Raw genomic sequence first — 21583 nt, 5'->3', positions numbered from 1 at the left:
GTTGTACGCATGTGACATCATACACTATAATAGTCTTCTCCTCCAGCAGTGATTGCACAGATATTTTAAAAATTTATAACTTTTGAACGGATTGTCGGATTTTCCCCAAACCTTCACTGATGTGTTCTATTAATATTGTTGCATTCACTCAACCCACATGTCTATGAAGGTGAACTTGTCCTTTAACAAGCCTAACATATTTACATGATTCTTACACATTCATAAATCCATAATCTCAAGTCAGGGGGCTGTTTCACTAAATGCTAAAATCAATCACTATGTTCAATTCTCCCGCTTAAGGGCCCTGGACACCGGCAATAAGGAACTTCGCGCACATCAGGTTGGAGTCTCCCGTTTGCTAGGGGTTTCAGGCGGGAGAATCTCTAGATCAGAAGGTGCTTGGGGTTGGAGTCTCTGTAGTTCCCACATTAGTGAAACAGAGCCCGGATTGCAGACCACAAAATATGTGTGTGTTTAATCTAACTACATGTACAGTAGATGAAGGTCACTTATCATAAACAGGAAGGTAATTAGAACTATTGGGAGGGGGCAGCGTAACACTTGTCAGTGAGGGTATTAGCAAGAATTACCCACAAATTGTGCCTTCAGGACAGTTTCACACATCCGAGGTGATAGCGGAGGACATTTGGACTGTTTTGAAGGTACCAGGTGTGGGAAATTACATGTATACTAATGCAAAAAAAAAAAAAAAAAAATATGTATTATCACCTCCGCCAAGGGAGGTGGTTATGTTATCATGTTTGTTAGTTAGTTAGTTTGTCTGTGTGCAATATAACTCAAAAAGTAGTTAACGGATTTGGCTGAAACTTGCAGGAAAGATTTAGAATGATACAAGTAAAAGGTGATTAAATTTTGGTAGTGATCCAAGAATTTTTGGGGGAATTTATGGAGGATTTTTGATATTTTGGGAGGTTGGGTAAATGAACCAGGGAGTTCAGGCTGCGCGTATTCGAGGTTTGCATGTGTGCACTACAGTGCGTGCTCTAGTTTCTGCTAGGGCGAGGTGCGCGTGCCATGCAGCTGAGGGTTTATGACGTAGCAAAAGGTTTCTATATTGGGAAATCGTGCGACTTTCAGCACATAATGCTATACGTTTGTATGGGTGGAAATCACTGATATCTCTATGGAAAAACAAGATCAGTGATGAAAATGAGTTGCATTCTTGGCAGAGGTCTGTGTTCTCAGAGTGCTTCTCTAGTTTGTTTAATAAAATGATGAAGCAGAACCTTGTAGTTTGATTAATTACCCTCGATCATCGCACGTAAATGAAACAACGAAATCTTGCCCGGTCACCATCACAACATGAAAGTGCTAATGACCGGTCATTATACTTAAATACTTTACTAGTTATCAGTCATAAGCAGATTAATGTGCTAGGCTTGTATAAATGGCAGGTCACATGTACACTCTCAACAAATCATTTGATTAATATCTGCTCCATCATCTTATGAATTATGACTGAAGAATGCAATACTATCTGTAATGCTTACCCTTGTCCACTTTTCCTAGTCATTAGTGATTATGACACAAAAAATGAACTCAGATCAAAGATTATGAACAGAAGCAAAAGAAAGAATTACTGAAATTACTTCAATTCTAATTGAATTCTAATTCTAATTCTACCCTATATCAAACAGTAATACAAGTGTGTAGGTGTACATAATGTGTTTACGACGCACGTGAAAAGAGTTGATATCTGCTCTAATGATTATCAATGTTGTTATTCAGTAATAACATTTCATCAAGTGCCGACAAACTGTCATCTCACAAATGCAGAGTCACAAAACCACACATACTGTACAGTAACTGCAATTTAATATGTTATCCCGACAGACAATGTGAAAGGCCCAGAAAAGAAAAAAATTTATCGTTTGGGTTTTTTGGAGAGAGGTGATGCGGAGGGGGGGGGGGGTCCTAATACTATCTTTAATGTTACTCTTTTTTTTCATCTGAAGCCGCTGCACAGTAGAAGGCACTAGCGTAATTTTGCACCGCCATATATTATGATTTTTAAACATACACAAACTGACCCTAAACATTTCACAACCTTAATTACTTGCATGAATCTCCAAAGCCAGATAAAAGTTGAACATTTAATGTTAATTTTGATGTTTTCTACACATTTTGGGATTTCACTTTACAATGCTGCTCTGTGTGTGTGTGTGTGTGTGTGTGTGTGTGTGTGTGTGTACATGTGTATCGTACCAACTGCTGCATTACTGTGTATGTTTACGTATCATACTGCAACCAACTACAACTACTGATTGCTTGAGTTCAGTCCAGAGCATCGATTCAAGTAATCAAGTTATTCTACAATGTGTAAAAGAGTCTTAAAGTGTCTTCCAACGGACTTTGGAGACTCAAAAGAAATACAAGTGTGTACAGGTCACGAAATACTTATGGTGAGTTTGTACATGTTTGAAAATTACACGCAGTGCAAAACAGCACTAGCATCCTAGCGTGATAGCAGCGCACAAGTACATGACCTTTGAAACCTAGCCATGTGTCAGGCTTATGATATGCATACACGTACACGAGTACGAGTGTGTGCAGACACTTGTCCATTCACGATGTATGTTCTGTTCTCAACAGCGCACTGTCCAAGCCAACAATAAATGTATTCATACTAGCACATAGCAGCTGGTTTTCCAATGTATTTTTCAGCCACACAAAAGGAGTATTTAACTAACTATAAAAAAAAGTCGATGTGGCAACTCAAAAAGGATATGAATGGGGATGTGAAACATAATTTTTAAAATTTTTTCATCGGCGTTTTGAAAAATAGTAACTAGTGAAAAAAATTGACACCGTACCAAAATTAGATGCAAGCAAGGATGAAAAACTACTTCTTTTGTAATCTATTTGAATGCAAACTTGCAGTACTGAAGTAACTTCAGAAAAAAAAGTATTAAAAAAAAAAAAAAGTAGAGTAAGCTGACCAGAATCTGGCCACTTAAACTTTTCTGCAATATTTATTCATTTAAGAAAAGTTATACAAAATACCAACAATGTATGTCAAATATATGTGTATAAACTACTTTCATCGCATTGATCTTGTTAAAAAATTATAGAATTCAGAAAATCCCAAAATATATCGCTATGATTTTTAACCTACCAGAATGCGACTGCCCCAGGCCAGAATTTGGACAGTTCAATGTCAAAGCACGTACAGTACAGGGCCGCTGAAAATGTGCTGCAGCATACCTTGTTGGCGCAGGGTTGCAGTGGGGATGTTGCAGTGCCCATTGGTGGTCAGATTCTGGCAAGTTGGCACTTGCATTCAACCCCTGTACATTTGATTTAGTTATTGCATCGGCACACATGGAGATTTGTTTTTCTTTTGCGATTTTGCTGATACCATCACATACTGAGCTTGCAATAAAATCAAAAATTCTCAACAGAACAACATATTTCTCAATTTTAGGTCTTTTTCAGCAACTCTGATTCCTAACACTGGACTGAAGCTCTGCGTGCTTTTGAAAAATGGTGCAGATTTTGCATTCTTGATGTCAAAATTTGGGATTTTTGATGAAATTTTTTAGGTGACTAAGGGCAGGGAATAATTTTCCAAATCAAATTCGATTAGCGCTTTCAGCGGATGAACAATATTTCAAATGATATCCTGTACACTTCTATGGAAAAAAAAACTGCTACACAAAAGACAGTTTGTGTAGCAGTGGTGTAAAAATGCATAGCAAATTGCGATGCGATACCAGGAAAATTATTCCCTGAAGGGACTTTCCTGTTGTGAATGACAATGACAGTATGTGACATGATGTGATATGCATGCATTGTCATAATAGAATTTGACGGATTCGGGCAGGCGGTCAAATACTGGTCACCTTAAAGCAAGCCGCCCATATTATAATTCAACCATAACGCCTTCCAAAATTTGACTGCCCGCTGCATGTAAAACCTCTTTCGAGTGGTTACATTTTGACACGGGAGGTGAAACCTTGGTGCAGGTTTTTCTTTACCCTAGACCCTAGACCTAATGACTGCTGTAACCATGTGGTAAATTTCATCAGTCTATTGCATATTGTACTTTATTTATGGTTAATTCCCCAAATAACAGAGCCTGGTTGTCACACATTTAGAGCAGAACTACCAGTTACCAGCCATTTAAGCTTTTCTGCAACATTTGTTCAACTAAAACATACAAAATCACATCACCAACAATGTGTGTTAAATATATTAAACTTCTTTTATCTCAAGTTTGATTTTGTTAAATATGTCACAGAATTTCACAAAATCCCCAAATATATCACCTTGATAATACACCAGAATCCGTCCGGCCTGACCAGAATTCAGCTGTGCGCTATGTGCATACGAGGCCATTAAAATGCGCTGTGCCATACCTTGTTGACGCAAGGTTGCATCGGGGACGTTGCATCGCGCATTGGTGACAAAATTCTGGCAAGTCAGCACTTTCATCTAACCCCTGTATATTTACAGTAGTCACTGCATTGGCACATGGAGATTTTGTATTTCTTTTGAATTTTTGCGGATACCACCACACTCTGAGCTTGCGATAAGCAAAAAAACTTACAGCAGAACTGCGTACACCATATTTCTCATTTCTTAGCACTTTTCTGGCAAACCTGATTCTTAACACTGAATTTAATTCTTACGCTTTTTGGAAAAGTCAAAGAGTGATGGTTATTGGTATCCGCAAAAACACAAAAGAAATGAAAAATTTCCGTAAATGCCGATGCAGTGACTAAATATACAGGGGTTGAATGCAAGTGACGAATCGCCAGAATTCTGTCACCAAAGGGTGCCACAACGTCCCCGATGCAACCTTGCACCAACAAAGTATGGCACGGTGCATTTTTAAGTGGCCTTGTACATGTATTGACATCAAACGCGCAAAGCACGTGGCCGAGTTCTGGCTGGGCCAGACAGATTCTGGTGGATTATCAAGGTGATGTATTTTTGATTTTATTAAATTCTGTGATGTATTAACAAAACCAAAATTGACATAAAAGAATTATAATATATTAAACACACATTGTTGAAGATATGATTTTGTATAAATGTATTATCAACTGTAAATATTGCAGAAAAGCTTATGTCCTAAAACTGGTGGTTTTCCTCTAGACCTCTATACTGCATTTCGGTAGGTCAATGTAGGACAGGCCAAGCTTGGTCTACATCCTTTTTCACCTGTATTCACCTGTCTTATTGGGCCTCTGGAAAGACAATAATAAATATGGCCTTGTAATGCCCTCCCATTTTCAGCATGCTTTCACTGTGTATGTCAAACTTTAGTAACGGCACCCGTACCAAGGTTTGACCGCGCCCAAAAGTATAGAGATAAGTTTGTACACATAGCAGGAGGTTAGATTTTGGACTGCATTGTGGTAAAATTATGGGCAGCTTGCCTTCGGTAGGCCTACCTTGACTTCTTTATTGCAGTACCGACAACTGTATTAACTAGAGTAACTGCGGCAGTATGCGGCTGTGCAGCCGTTAGCGGCAGGTACAACATACTCGGTAACATACCGCTAAACACAGCATTGCACTGCTACATGCACACTACACATATACTAACACACTACCAATCAACAAAAACCAACCGATAAAATGGGCACAATCTCTGAAAAAAGTGTAATTTCCTCACCTAAATGACAACATAGATCGCATCAAAAATTTTTTTTTTGTACTTCTTAACATAACAGTTAAGAAACAATGGTCCAAGAAACTGGATTTTTTGTCGTTTTCCCGATGTTCATGAATTTTGAAAACATATCCTCACGTAAAATAGAACTTTCGCAAGCCGATGTGGGTCGCTATTTTTGCTCGGAAAGTGGATGTTACCATCGAAAAAAAATGAGAAAAACACGAGAAAGACATCAACAACACCGCCAGGATTGCAATCCTGTTTGCAGCCAGAGCATGTGCGCCCGCTATTTTCACGTGCTTTCGCAATGGCAATTGGCGCCTACGCAATGTTCGCGAGACGTGTGAAGGCGTTCAGCGAAAGATCGCGGAGCACGCGCGTATTGCATAGGGATTGTACATCGTGCCGCTAGCAGAGCTGCTACGGCGCATATCGCCCTTATCGGTGAAAATTGTGCCGGGTTTTGCCCTGGTATTAAAAACTGCGTTTGTCAATGGTATACAATTTTTATGAAAACAATTGCGTTAATGAATAATCTTGTCTATGATATATGAAATGGTTGAAAATAATTTGCCTGATTTGTTTACAAGGTAGAAAAACCCTTAACAATGCTTAAACTGCCGCAAACGGGATATCTTACTCTATTGACTTTCCAGATCTAGATTCTAGACAGAAGAATTTCTCTGTCTGGAGAAGTTTTTAAAATCATTTTTTGACATTTACTGCACATACTGGGATTCCGTGAAGCTAGACGTAGTCTCTATCAGTCCATAGAACATATTCGCGACGACAAGAGACAGACCAATCTTTTGGGTAATATCGACTGCTACTGATTGAGAAAACTAACGTTAAAATTTACTCTGCAGCTCTGCAGAACACTCTGTCTGTGACTGTGTGAATGCTCAATTGTGTTGTGCCATGATTGATCAGAAGTCTCGTAAAGAAACAGGCACAGGGCCAGGCAGGGCAGGGCTTATCTAGATCTAGAAATAGACCTAGAGGTCTAGATAGTAGAATCTAATCAGTATCACCGGTATTCGATTCTACGGAGCACTGCTAGCGCAAGATAAACCCCGAGAACACAGACCGCACACCATGAGCATAGCGCGCATGCACCAGCACATGTAATATATTATTATGCAGGAGCCTACGTTTTCTACTTCTAGTTTTACACTGCATAGAAGCTACACGAAGTTGAACGTATGGGACCGAATGGCTCGTCGGCGCAAGAACACGAACTGAAACCACGATATCAACAAAAGATACCTGTAACTTACCTCACAAATGGGGAAAATGTAACATGCTTGATGTTTCTACGAGCTGAAGGGGGTACTTTGGGTGGCATGATGTCTCCTGAAGGAAAACAACGGAATTTACCAGTCTTCTCGACGATCTTAGAAACAGACAACAAAATTTTCCGCCATCTTAGGCATATCACGTGACATATATTTTGATAGTGTAGCTCCCTCTCTTGGTGCTACAATGTATAAGTGTCATAGCCTTTTTCATGGGTACCGGTATATATGGGGACCTCTAGCTCTACCATTTGAAGAGATTGCATACTAGATAAGCTACAACTTTGCCTTTACATTGTAAAACCCCACGATTTTAGTACCGAGCATACTAAACATGTAACCATGAAATATGCCAAGATGAAAACGAAATTGAACTGAAATTCATGGCACGTGGAGATTTGATTAAGCTAGTGATCCAAGTCATGTTTTGTGTGAGAGTCATTGATCTTTGATCAGTGATCATTGTGGACTGTAGTACATTGTAGTACAGAGAGTAACAAAGAAACTATCTTTGTGAATAATAGTGGAGAGTACACAAGGAGGCAGTTTATAAAATGTCACCCCCATTCCTGCACACACCAACAACCACACACCCACACACAGACGTCCCGCAAAATTTTAAGATCTGGGTGACTTTACAATTTTAGTGATAGATTTTCATTTCGACCATTTAAGGCACACCTGTACATCACTTGGGGAACTTGTGTTAATGAGACTTAAATCGCTGCACCTACATGCATAGGGCCTACACTGGCTTGTTTCACATCAAAATGTGTTTTTCAATCTATTTTATCCCCTTTCCTCTCTGCTCCCCTATTTCATCTTGTTTAATACAATGTCTGTACATGAAAGTTCTGATTTGAAGTTACATATATTCGCTGTTCATACTGCAATTGTGTATCAATAATCACAAGTACCTAATTCATGACTCACAATTTTCTTCTATTTTTTGTTCAGATGCTCAGCTACATTAATGAGCAAAGCTGAAGGGTTTATCATGAACCTCTTTTAACTTTATAAAATCTCTCATTGTATTAGATTTGTTTGTGTTAATGTTTTCCAATGTATAGTGTCTTTTCAAGAAAAAAAAAAGATAAATGAATCAAGTTATCTCATTATCTCCTTATCAGCTTTTCTTCCACATCATTTCGTCCATAAAATATATCTTTGAATTGTAATCCCATACCGGTAATTGACGGATTTTAACAATAGTAAAAAGAACTAATGTCTGTGTTTGGAAACGTGATTCTACAAACTCATGAACACTTGTCATGAAAACTGTCCCATCGTTTCTCCATCCAATCTTTTCTCCGTACGACACATTGTTTTTTAAATCTTTTGTTTTTTCCAATCTAATCACTTAAAAATTCTTGCCTTGTTAGAGATCGAAATTCTTGTAAACTCATGCAAACACACAAAGGCACTCACACACACACACACACACACCTACACACACACCATCACACACACACACTCACACACACACACACACACACACACATCCAATATCTTCTTAATTTTCAAGTGGCAAATATAGATATGACACCGCTAATATATTTCTTCTTCTCTTCCTGCATCATCCTTTCTCTCTATTTTACAATGTACCGGTACATCCCTAACATGTTCAATGATCACAAATAATTTTCAATTAAAATCATATCTCCAAAATACATTTAGCAAGACATTTCATGTCAATGGACCCCATGCAAAAAAGTTATCATGTCTCCCCTGTAAATTTTCTCTTATAAAAGGCACTCCAATTACTGTATAATATTACACGTACGAGTAACTGTCTATTCGGATCCTTATTCACATGTGCTTGTGATTGTTGTCATAGTGTTGGCCTTTTTCTGCATGAGCTCTAAGCCCTATACACACACTTTTTCAACCTCATATTTTCTAAACAAAGAAAATTTGACCAATATGCACAATAATGACACAGGTGAAAATTCCACGATTCTCAAGAAGACGCATCTTTTTTTGTTTTTATTGTTTGTCCACACAAAAATACAAAGACGTAATCCTGAGCCGATCACAACCCTCCTCATTTCTCACTTCAAAAAATAAAAAAAAGACAATAAAATCACATCATCAATAATATGAGAACTCTTTACCCAAGAGCAGAGAAACAGTTTCGATTTGTCTCTGTTTTTTTTTTTCTTCCAGTCAAGAATAGAAGTGAGAGAAAACAGGGAAGAGATGAGATTCAGATAAGAAGTGACTACTTCAATTTGTGAACAGGCATGTGTGTCATCGAGAGGCGTTTAAGATTCCTGAAGTTCCCTCATCCTCCCTTTGCTCCTCAATAAAACGTTAGGCGCACAATAATGTCATTCAAGATCTGTCAAATTTCAACTTACAATCAAATTCATCGCAATAAGTTCAATTCATTTGAAGGAAAAAAAAGAGAGATAGAGAGAGAATCAAAAAGTTTTCTCAAAGAAAGATCACTTTCTCACAAAGTCCATCCAGTTTCGTGCTTCATTCTTCCAATGCATGAACATTTCCTGCAATGACACTTGTATCTTACATCCATCACACATTGTCATCTTTTCATTTACAAACCATTTGTACAAACTCGAAGAGACGTCCATTCTATATACATTCCGAAAAAAAAAAAATCATAGCTTCATATTTTTAACTCAATTAAATGCCCCTAAACACAACCATGCTATAAAATTCTCCACACTATCTCAAACTATGACTGAAAAAAAAAGGAACTTCTGGAAAATATTTGTGAACAGCTACAAGATTCTACAGCTACTCATGAATGTCATGTCACAACCAATTTGGAATGCTAGTATGCATCTGGAAAGAAAAAGAAAAAAAAATTACAGTTTTTAAAAATAGACCACAACTTCTTTCCTGTACCACAGAGACATTAAATGACAGACACATGAGCTATCCTGGTGGAGTGATAACTGTAGAGAATAAATCTTAAATTATGAAAGTGTGACATCACATCTATGAATAAGATTGTCACTGAGACATCACCAAGGAAAGCCTTTGTAATCAGAAAAAAAAAAAACACAAAAACCCAGCAAACAACAGAGAGGAGATAAGGAGCAGAACCTATCATTTCTTTGTACTTGGAAAAAGAAATCAAGATGAAAATGCAAAGTAGCGGAACCCCACGTGGAACCTTCCACAGGGTGGGCCGAATAACACTTGTTTTCACCTTGGCCTGCTACAGTGCGTGGCCAGCTAGAGAGGGTGTGTATGTGCTGTGTTCGGTGCAACGTCTACTGATGGAGACAGCCATGTCTACACTTTGAAACTGCATGTGTGTGTGTGTGTGTGTGTGTGTACCACCCTACCCATACAAGATAGACACACTGTTTTAACTACATCGCACGCTCAAAATAAAAACTCATTATGAATGCCTTCAACCAAATGATATATGCTCACACATTATGTAGGATACCTCAAATGTCAAAATCTGGATAAATTGAAAAAGGCTGCAAAGCTCTGCAAAAGCTTGGAAGCATAAAAAAGAAGATTTTTTTTTTTTTAAAATCAAGTACAAGATAGCGATAAGCAACAACAAAAAGAAGTCAAGCCAAGCTAATCCATACATCAGTTGCCCGAATCTTGAAGTGTAAACTGACTAATGAGTTCATACCCATGGCATTTTCACGACAAGGAATAAAGATTTACAAAGTTTCAAAGTGGGAATTACATAAACAGCTGCATTAACATATGTAGGGATAAGTTTGCAGGAAAAAAAAATAATTGCAAAGAAGAGAGCAAGAGAAGGCAATAGAGAGAGAGAGAGAAGAGAGAGAGAAAGAGAGATAAAAAGTAGAAATGATTGAGTGAAGAGCTCTCAAAAAAGAGGAAATAAAGTTGGAAAAGTACAAAGCAATAGCTGTATCTTGCAATCATGGTAAATCTATCAAACTTCAATATTTTTTTGCGATTTGAAATGAATGACACATCAACCATGTCAACACATCGTGTGATGATAGAGTTCTTGACTCGCATCTCATAATAATTAGCTAGCACAGAAACTAATACTGCGGCCAATTCAGCTCACACCAATTTTTTCTTCATTTCAACGTTTTGGATTAATGTCAACTATGAAAAGACACAATATCAGCAAAACAGCAATTAGTATGAATTACTATATGCAACCAACAACCAAGAAATTTATATTTCAATTCAGTGTCTCTTCAGTTCTATGTATTGAGAATCACAAGGAATATATGGAACTCCCTTGACATCAGGTTGTTTCTTCGCATCACAAATTATCCAGTACATCTTCCTCCTTTTAAACAAGTCAATATCAAATTCTATACCCGTTTAGCTCTGCATAAGGTCTATCATAGTTTACAAAGTCTAATCAACAAGAAGAGAAAAAGAGGAAATATGTGATATCAATAGAGCGAATATCAATACAGCACAACAGTAACTACCAGTGACACCACAGGGTGATCTTATTCCCACAGGACAAGTGTGTCACCGTCACAGCAAGCAGCCTCCAAACAAATATCAACATTTCCAAGTAAATGGTTGGTTGGAGCATTTCAGTGGGGGAAACTCTACTCAAAAGGGGAATTTACTCTGAATTAAGAACAAAGAAAAGAGTGGAATTTCATCAACACAACCGCTGAATAATATCCTACAGTCATGAAAGATGTCACACCATAATGCATGTCAGAGATCAAAATGGGGTCCTGATGTCTCTTCAGAACAGCCCTACTCAACAAATTATTGGACTGGATATCACATTTCTCTTTGGCATTGTGCACATAAAGGCCTAAATATTTTGATTTTTTTCTCTCTCTTCTTCTGAAACAGTCCCACACTGAGATAACTTTACAATTTCTTATCACTTATGATGGTTTAGATTTTTTTTTTTTTCAGCCTATCTTGGTGATAAAACCTTGAGTATTGAATGGGTCCGAGCACATATGAAACTGGAATTCAGAATTTCCCTTAAATTTGGCATAATGAGCCGCTGATATTATTCAACAACCACCTCACTCATCTGTTGTTTTGAGGGGGTTGGGTTTGATTCCGACAGAAGTGAAATTGGGGATAGTTTACTTTGGATTTTGGGACACTCACATAGCTGTAAACCCTTTGGACATATGCAGGGTTTAAAGACAACGGAATGAAAATAGGAACACACTGAACTTATGATCATGCTGATAATGAAGGGCTGTTAATTACTGTATACGCCATATATTTCGCGAGTCTAAATTTTTGCGAATCGGGACTTTCCGACAATTTCGCGAGTGGTTAAATTCACGATCGTGGAGTCTGTACTGAACGGAGAAACGTATACGCATACGTCGCATTCATGTCGGCATTAGAGTCAATATTTTCGCGTGTTTTTAATTTCGCGAATAGCAGCTGACCCGCAAAATTCGCGAAAATACAAACCTCGCGAAATATTCGGCGTATACAGTATTAGGAAAATCCCTTCCCACTACTTTGTAGCGTTTAAGTCAGTTTACAACTGATCAAAACTCTGGTTGTTGGTATCAACTCCTTACCAACCAACATGGTGGATACAGAAAATCGCTCCGCTTCCTGGGAGCATTTCAATTTTGATAAAGGATTTGCAGTGTTTTTCTACTTGGTCATGTTGTTGGTAACCACAAACAAAGACATCTTTAGTATTTGGGACTGACCACCGAAGGAGAGCATCTAAAACAGTTTTATATACTAGTACGTGTCCAGCACATAACAGCAGAGATATTAATGTTTCACAGTGTTTGCCTATAATATCACAAAGAGAGTACACCATCAAGCAGTGTCGGCAAACCATTTTATATTTCTCATAAAAATCAGATTACAATCTGGGGAGACTAAGTTCATAGGCACCTTCCCACTGATCTCCACGTGAAGACTTGTAGTTTCGCATTGCTCCTTGTATTTGTTTTGTTTTAGTTTTTTATAAATGTACACATTATACAGCCGAACACATCAGAGCAAACTTTGTCTGATTGTGCATGGCACTTTTAAGAACTGACATGTCCTCTCCGAACGGGTGAGAGCTGGTTTCTGATTGAGCTGTCACCACTGGTAGGGTACTCTCTAACAACCTAGAGCGAAGCTCCCAAGCACTCCACTGACATACCTACGATACCAAGTGTATCATACATTTGAACACCCTGTACCTCCTACATGAAAAGAAGGAAAAATAAAATCCACCCCCTCTTTAACAACAGCTCAGTGAACAATCATATTATTCAATTTCATATTACCAATTTATGTAACAATACATGTCTCTCTCTTTCTAAAAGAAAAAAAAAATTCATGGATGGAATACATTTGTCAAAAGCAATTTGATTCATTGTTCATACTTTATATTGAAATGACAAATACCTTTATACTTAGAGAGAAAAAAAAAATCCACTCTCATATGCTCCTTCGTGGAGTCTTTTTCACCTCTCGTGAATTAACCATATTCAAAGCCACATACGGGAGACTAGAAAAGGCATACTTCTGCACTGTAAGTTATTCTTCATCCCTGAGTGAAAATTGAAACGTTAGACAACATAGCACTGAATCAAGTTTTTTTTTTTTCTCTTTCTTCTTCTTCAGTTCGTAATAATGTGCTTCACATGCAATAACGGCGACATGGAGTTTGTTTGTGATGAGTCTCGGTAGCGAGAAATTCACATCTAAACTGTTTCCCTCTCCCACAAATGAATCCACTTCAATTTCTCCATGACAAAAGAAGCATCTATGCGACTAGGTATTTGTGATAGAAAAGGCAATACAGGGGGAAAAACCCACCAAGGATTCAGCGGGGGAAGGAAATAAACCCCCTATACAAAACGAAAAACAAACACACAACCAAAAATGTCATGGCTACTTGACATAACTCTCACTTCACACTCCAAAAATTCATGCCATGGTATATACCACTGAATATCTTATATACACTTGGGGAGAGGGGGAAAAGGTGTTAATATAATGTGCCAAAAATTTATCGTAAAATTCATCATAGAATACATTTTAAAGTGAAAACACCCCAAGTAGCTGCCTAAACGTTTGACAAAATTGTCTACATGCAAGCTAAAACACATTTAAATTGTTATAAAAATATCCCCATGACATTTACATCATATACTCAGTATCACAATGAACTGATTCGGATGTGGCATAATTTATACCATGACAATCAGCATGAAAATCTTTTTTTTTTTTTCCAGCAGACAAGACAGATGACAGAATGTTTTCCGCAAAATAGATATGTTATGAACCTGTATATGTATATAATGCATGCACCACAACGAATCTTATATCACATAGATGACTGTCCTATCAAAACACACTGTGAAATTCATCGTCAAATGAAGCATGTAGAAAAATAATGGCTATGGAAATCTATCTAAACTCATTTGCTTTGTCTTCCTTTGTTTGGTTTGAATTAATAATCACTCTTGAGGAGAGGGAAGAAGCGGGGGGGGGGGGGGGGGGGGAATGAGTGATGTACTCAAAACGACAAATGACTAGAGCTGTCAGCAATGAAACATGCCTGGATGGTTAAAGAGGACACACGGTACATTGATTCAGACTTTGGCCTGTAGCTATGCTATTGACACTCGACAAGACACCCACCATGAAATTTACATCTCATCAAGTCATTGAGGGCGATGTAAACTAGACTTTGGTGGGTTGGGAGGTAAGGGAGGGGGGAAAAAGAGAGAAAGAAAGAAATCACAAGGGGTAGGGGGGGGGGAGGGACAAACTGAATACGAGGCAACTTCCAGGTGCACTGAATATTTGATCGCAAAATGATAAAACTCTCCTAAAATGCCTTCTGGGCTGTGGCATATTGAAAAGATTCAACTGGAAGGAGACTACAGAAGGACTACAGCCAAGCGGATAGAAAAAGGCTTCGTCTAAGTTTCAGAGATACCATGATGAATGGAGGGATATTCTGATGACGGATTTGGCCAACAGGATATCATAAGCATAGCAATGGTAATGTCTTGCATACTGTAATTTTGTCTTTAGAAAAAAAAAAAGCAAAGCAAAGCAAATAATAATAATCATAACGATAACATGACAGAGCTTGTTATTGACTAAGAGTGCATACCTGCCAAGCTGTCATCTTCTCTTTCTCACTCTCTCTGTAAAAGAGTTAAGTATAAAACAACTTATGTTCTCACTTTCCCCCTCTGGTTCTGCCCCTGAATTAAAAACCTACTCAGTCCCACATACAGAAAATTATATATGGGGCACCAATAGCATCTGTGATACAACCTTAAGTCTTTGGTCAGAGCATTATCAAACTTGTAAACTTGTTCAGAGAGAGGATAGATATTTCTTTACTTTGTGTTTTTCACATTTGCCATTATAAAAATTAGGCCTTTGAAAAATATTGAAGATTAACACAGTTTTGGAAATGAACACTTTACATTCATGAAAATATCACTAACAAAATGTTGTGCTTTCAGGTTGAGATGATGCATGCTAATATTAGTGTCACCAATGACAGTCAATCATCAAAAAAGTCTGGCCATTCCTGTGTTGATGAAATACGATCACGACATCTAATGGTGGAAAATTCGGTCTGAATGAAAGTTGTGTTCACACTATTCAAATATTCATTGGAAGGTTATATAGAAAAGCAGTTTTCCTGGATCCCCTCCCCCAATTGTTTCCTTGAGAGAATTTAAAAAACAACATAAGGGCCTTAAGATGTGCTGATGCCACCATACAACACTGTCTGGCGCCCAAAACCTTGGCAAGTTATACCCAACGCAATGAGGCTGGCACAAAACATACTCAAAACATATATATAAAATGAAACTAAAACACACCCTCACACAAGCACGCACACCCACACACAATGACACTGGGTCAAGAGATTAAATAAGAATTGCTATAGAAAAAAACAAAACAAAACAAAAACAAAACACAGTTGCTATATGCTGATCAAAAATTTTAGATTCAGCAGTGAGTGATCAGATCGTGAGAAATTTTGGCTTCAGCTCACTTTAGGTCGATAAAGTGCGGAAAAAGTGGAAGAGGGGAGTATTCTTTGGATGACTGTAATTGTTTCAATACTTTCCCATCTTCACGTCGGCTCTTAAAAGTTTTTATCCTTCACCATGTATAAAAACTGAAGAGCCAATCAAATTAAACAGATTGGATTTATCAGTGCAATGACACAGCACACAATGAATATAGATACCTAAAAAAGGAAAAAAATTAATTGCAAATAATTACAAATGCAAGTGCAGATTCTTATAAAGAATGTGCTTTCCTAGAAAAAAAAAGGATAAATAACATTGGGGAAGAAAATATGTGTAAGTTATATAAACTGTACTCAAAAGATTTGTCATGCTGTGAGAAAAAAAAAAAAAAAAAATCAGTACATTCACAAACATGACAAGATTACACCATACGCTGTTGAAAACATATCCAGAGTATGCACAGCCAATCACCAATCACATAAAAATGAGGGGAGGGGGATATATGCATAAAATTGCCTCAAGAGCCTTGAGGAAGTGTTTATCTTTAGCCTGGTCACCTTTTATCGCTGTTTACGCCTTTTCAAAAATATCATGGGTATTCCCCTATCAAATAATCTCTGCAAAATGAGGGTGAACTTACATACATATGTATAGGTGGGACTACATTAAAAAAACACTGCCCACAATGGTGAAGCTAGGTGGAAGAGATATATTGATACTGCAGGAGGCCTACAGAGCTGGTAATTTCTGCAGGATCATCAAATATGGCAATGTTACAAACTAACTAAGCTAGGAAGAATGAAAATTAGCTCTTCTACATCATCTCTCTTTCAGTTGTAAGTTGATCAAATTATTACTATTTTTGCAGATGACAAATGAAATTACGTAGCTCGTACTGTTCATCTTGCAGGTTCAAAATAAGAAAAAAAGATTAGAAACAAGCACTCGAGCATCTCAAAGTGGATATATCAGCATTAAACTTCATGAATTATAATTAAAAAAAAGACACACAAAACAAACAGGTTGCACACTATTATTTCAAACAAAACTATATCAGTAGCTCTTAAGTTGACATATGTCATGAAATAGTACTGTAACACTGCAAATAGGCCCGGCATACTAGCGCCGTTTTCACACTACGGCCAAAATGTGCGTGCAAATCACAATTGCAAATAATAATGGTGAGTAGAAATACCACCCTGTCATACGGGCGAGTGAGAAGTCACAGTGGGGGAGAATGACAATTACGATTTGGAGGCATGGGATGTTTCGCTCGTACCCTTCCAATTACCACGGGCGATTTAAATATTCCATGAAATATCCCAATAGACCGACTGAATGTTTCTTGCCTTGTGTTTTCATGAGAGGAAAAACCATCTTATTTTGTCATGACATTGATGCAAGCAAGATGTTCTACCTTTCCACTCATGGCTCACTTTCATGTCACACGAAGTGCCTTGGAACCATCCACGCAGGGGTCCATCCATTCCCGTGTAGTTACCGTGCCTCTTTTTGAGGGCGTTTCCCTAGCCTCAGCCCATATCATTGCGTAGACACATTTGTGCAACAATGGTGTTATGTACATCGTGTGGTTCTGTGAGTATGAAAGCTTGAAAGTCTTTGAGGGATAAACCGTGAAAAGTAAGGGGTGCTCGAATATTTGTGTCTTACAGGTAAGCCCAAATACACAAGGAAAAATGCATAAGACTGGAAAACACAGCTCCAGACCAATGATTTTGAAATACACAACAATGACTGGCAGTCGTGATTCTAGTTTGCATATTCATAAGGCAAGATTTTACCAAGACCCAGAGTGACGCCTGACTGCAAATGTGATCGCACATACATTTTGGCCTTTGGGTGTAATTGCTCTAGGATACCTTTCTAAAGGTACAACACAAAACAAACAAAAAAAGCACTAGCTTTCTGGACAAAGTAACAATTTTTAAAAAAGCAAATCAATGCTTCAAAACAAAGAAAAGAATTTTCTTCCTTTTTTTTTTGCACTCACAAACAAAACAAATATATAAACTATATGGTATGACTCTGGAAAATATACTATCTACAAGTGTTTGTCTTACATTAAGAGGAATTTGCACTAGGTACTGGCATCAAGAGACAAAAGCTAATGAATATCATATTCACATGCATTGAATTTCTTTGTCCGAAGACAATGGGTGCACAAACAAAAAACACAAACAAAACAGATATACAGATTATCTAAAAAATTATGTAAAACCAAAATATTGGGAAAACATTGACACACAAAATCCGATAGATAATCATAAAGCATAGTGGGAAGAGGGAGTATTGATACATTTCACGCTAAAAATCGATGGAGAGTAATAAGACGTGAATCAACCAATTACATATATGCAAAACAACCTATTACAAAAGTTTAACCTATTCCGTGTCATCAATCATGCTATGGCTGACAATCAGTCGTAACAGAGATAATAGCGAAGAACAAAGACTCCTCGCAGGAAATGGGTTTCCAAAAAAAACCCACCCGACTATGAAAAAACAAAAACAAACATAAGCCACGTGGAACCCTTAACAGTCAGTTTGTTCTAACTGGCTACACATGCATACAGTAGCACTCTAGTGAAAGGAACCAACGTCCTTTCCTATTTGTGAAAGAACTACATTTGAGGTAGAGATGACAGACAATCGTCAGTACCCATCGTAGACTTCAACCCGGTCCACGCCAGCCTCTGAGGCAAGGTTGGCACGTGACTGTCAAGCTCCCCCTGTGAACTTGACTGCTACTGTAAACATCCATATTTTTAATCAATTTTTCGTGCTGAGCGGTTCAAAAACATATTCGCGGATTCTTTAATTCAAATCCTTTCAAAATGTGCAGAGAAATCGTGAAGATATTTTCGCGGGTTTTAGAATTTGCATTAGCCAAAAGTGGCCCGAAATGCACAAATGCTATATACCGGTAATCACCGCGAAAATTTGTGTGTTTACAGTATCAGTCTGAGGGCTGATGATATGTTGTATGCCAGCCGAGAGCAAGCAGAGAGAGAGAGAAGGAGAGAGAGACAACACACACACACACAGACACACACACACACACACACACATACACACACACACACACACACACACACTCACACCTCCACACCATAAACCAGTTCGTGGGCCAGTCTTTCAGATACATCAACTGCAAAGCAGTATAAAAGCTTTTTCATTTAATGTTTTGAAAGAAGAAAGTAAAATTATGCATCATACACAATTTGGGGGTTTTAAGACTTTTTTTGGGGTTGTTCTAATTTGAAAATCTCTTCATAGGCAGCTCGGGGTGTAACAATGAACAGGATACATCTACATTTGCTTTGGTTACTCGAGTTCCCTCTTTCCCAGACAACAGCATTGGAACCTATGATGTCTCATACACAATGAGCCTTGAAAATCTCTCTGTTTTTTCTAGAGAAATGACATCTAGAGTTTGAAAGCAGGCAGGACAAGTCTCTCTCTCTCTCTCTCTGCTTCTTGGTGTAAAAAAAAAAAGCTCACTCAAATGATGCCTATCTATCTGCCTCAGAGGCCCAACGTGGTTTGCTGGGAGTTGGTCTGACTTTGCCCCGAAAGTTTCCTCACCGACATGGGAGAGTATTGAGCCCCGAAAAGACGATTCAACGCAGCGGCGTTGCGACGCGCTTCTTTTCGACCTGTCTCTTCCCTTTACCTCAAACACAGTTTCTCCATGAATCGTACATGTATATATGAATATAACAAATGTGACAATAACCAAGCTCACGTAGCTTGACATGATGTCGCCCAGTCATTCGCCTTTGTCAAAATTGATTACAGTATTTCACTCATGAATACAAACTGTTCATTGCAAATTTCTAAAAAGCATTTAGCAAAATGCTATCTTCCTATCATGTTTTATTTAATCTTCAAACTTCTGAGAAAACTTGCATAGGCACACAAAATCATCAAAATTCAGCAAAAATCACTTTTCTCATTACACTGAATATTTCTGAATTCTATGATACAGACAATTCTAAAAAGATGTAAAGCACTTTCTTTCTTTTCTTTTTTTTAACAATTGAACAAAAACTACATCTCCAAAACAAAAATTTACTGTTTTGCATTAGTATCATGTACTGACACATCTCATTTGATTCACCTAAATGGTAATGCTAGTGCTACAAAATGTAGACTGACAATATACAATTTTTCATGTGAAAGTATCATGCGTTTTCCATCACTCAATTCAGTTTGGTCTCAGATAGGTCAAGATAAAAGTCAACACTTATATATTCATCAAATGAGAAAATAATGTACGCCCAAAAGTGCGTTTGCCATAATACTGTCAGTATTTTTTTCTCTGTTACAAAGTCCTCATTTTTTCTTTCTTTATCTTCTGTACACAGCCAAATTCGTCACAATATGTAGCAAAGCTCTGAGCTCTGAAAGTCAAATCCAATGACAGACACCATAATAATTTTCAGTGTTAGAGGCCACCTCACCTACGAGTTCAACAAGTATCTGAGTCGCATAAAGCTCTCCCCTTTGTGAAAGTGGAGGCAGAACTCCATGGTCTCAGAACTTTTCAATCTGTTCCAAATCCAGCTCATTGCAGGGATCGAGGATGAATCTCTCTCCTTTTTCCACCATGGTGTCCGCATCGCTCTCCTCTTCCTCCTCATCCTCGTCGTCCTGGTGATCGTCATCGCTGCAGTAGGAGCAGATGTTCTCGTTGATGTCATCCCTTCTCCGCAGCCGCCCCTCCCCCTCGCACTCCATCATCTCCTTCGTAGGGCTGGACGTCGGGGTGATCATGACGCTGGACTGCTGCTCCTGCGATGTGGATGTTTTCGACGACGACGACGACGATGACGAAGTCGGCAGGAATGTGACGGGAGGAGGCAGGTTGTTGTTCTCGCACGGTGAGGATGCGATCGTTGTCAGCCCAACAAACTCCTCGGGCGAGTATGTTGTCATCCCCATACTCCTTAGATGCTTCTTGTTCTGTTTAGAGGAAATGCAAAATCACAAGACTTTCCACGTAATGACATACATGATAAGATGCCCTTTACATCTACAGAGCATTTGCCTCCCTTTGTACAACACAAGGTGGTGACTTCAGAATTTGCTTCATCACAGCTTCATTAAACTTGTCTACAAAACAATACAAACAAACTGAGTCGGTGTCATATCTACACCTTTACCAGAGCAAATCAGTGTCAGCACCTTTACTCACCTGAAACAACATATTTCACATATGATAGAGACACCAAACTTATAATATTTGAACAGGTTTTTTTTTTTCGTTCTTCTCTTTAAAATCTACACACATATTAAAACTTATGGCAGATTTGGTCACTGGCTATTCTCATGCCTGTCTACCATAATCATTAGCCAATTGATTCAAGAAACTTGGAATGGTCTGCAGTGGATGTATGGCTGGAACTGTTGATCTAATAACTGCCATCATACAGTAAAACAGGTCCAAGTCAATCCACTCATTGCTGTTTGTGGACCAGGGGGGCATTTCATGAAGTGTTTTATTGTGCAACAAATTTGTTTGACAAATTTGGCAGACAGATTTACTCTCAGCCAATCAGATGCAAGGAGTTCAGTAGCTTATAACAGTTTGTCAGGAAAAAAAAATCAGACAAAACGCTTCATGAAATGCCCCCCGCCCTCCATGTATCGCGGACAGAAATTGGAGAAGAGCAAACCAA

At 38.2% G+C, this 21583-nt stretch overlaps 2 protein-coding genes across 2 annotated transcripts in view; both read right to left on the bottom strand.

Moving 5' to 3' along the window:
- Window positions 1–7041, bottom strand: part of LOC139717804 (dynein axonemal assembly factor 9-like) — a 64786-nt gene extending 57745 nt beyond the window's left edge. The window contains exon 1 of the mRNA XM_071629303.1: window positions 6922–7041. Within this exon, the coding sequence (XP_071485404.1) occupies window positions 6922–6989 (68 nt within the window). The 5' untranslated portion in view covers window positions 6990–7041. The remainder of the gene's footprint in view (window positions 1–6921) is intronic.
- Window positions 7042–14381: 7340 nt separating this feature from the next.
- The window catches only part of LOC139717842 (protein FAM53A-like), a 107166-nt gene continuing 99964 nt past the window's right edge, over window positions 14382–21583 (bottom strand). Inside the window, exon 6 of the mRNA XM_071629336.1 lies at window positions 14382–20867. Coding sequence (XP_071485437.1) covers window positions 20439–20867 — 429 coding nt within the window. The 3' untranslated portion in view covers window positions 14382–20438. The remainder of the gene's footprint in view (window positions 20868–21583) is intronic.

This window comes from Diadema antillarum, unplaced genomic scaffold, assembly GCF_040938485.1.
Source record: "Diadema antillarum isolate AM-2024a unplaced genomic scaffold, OU_Dant_1.0 scf00000083, whole genome shotgun sequence".
In the NCBI taxonomy this organism is placed as follows: Eukaryota; Metazoa; Echinodermata; class Echinoidea; order Diadematoida; family Diadematidae; genus Diadema; species Diadema antillarum.
The sequence above is the reverse complement of the archived record's forward strand: the minus strand, read 5'-3'. Positions and strand labels throughout refer to the sequence as shown.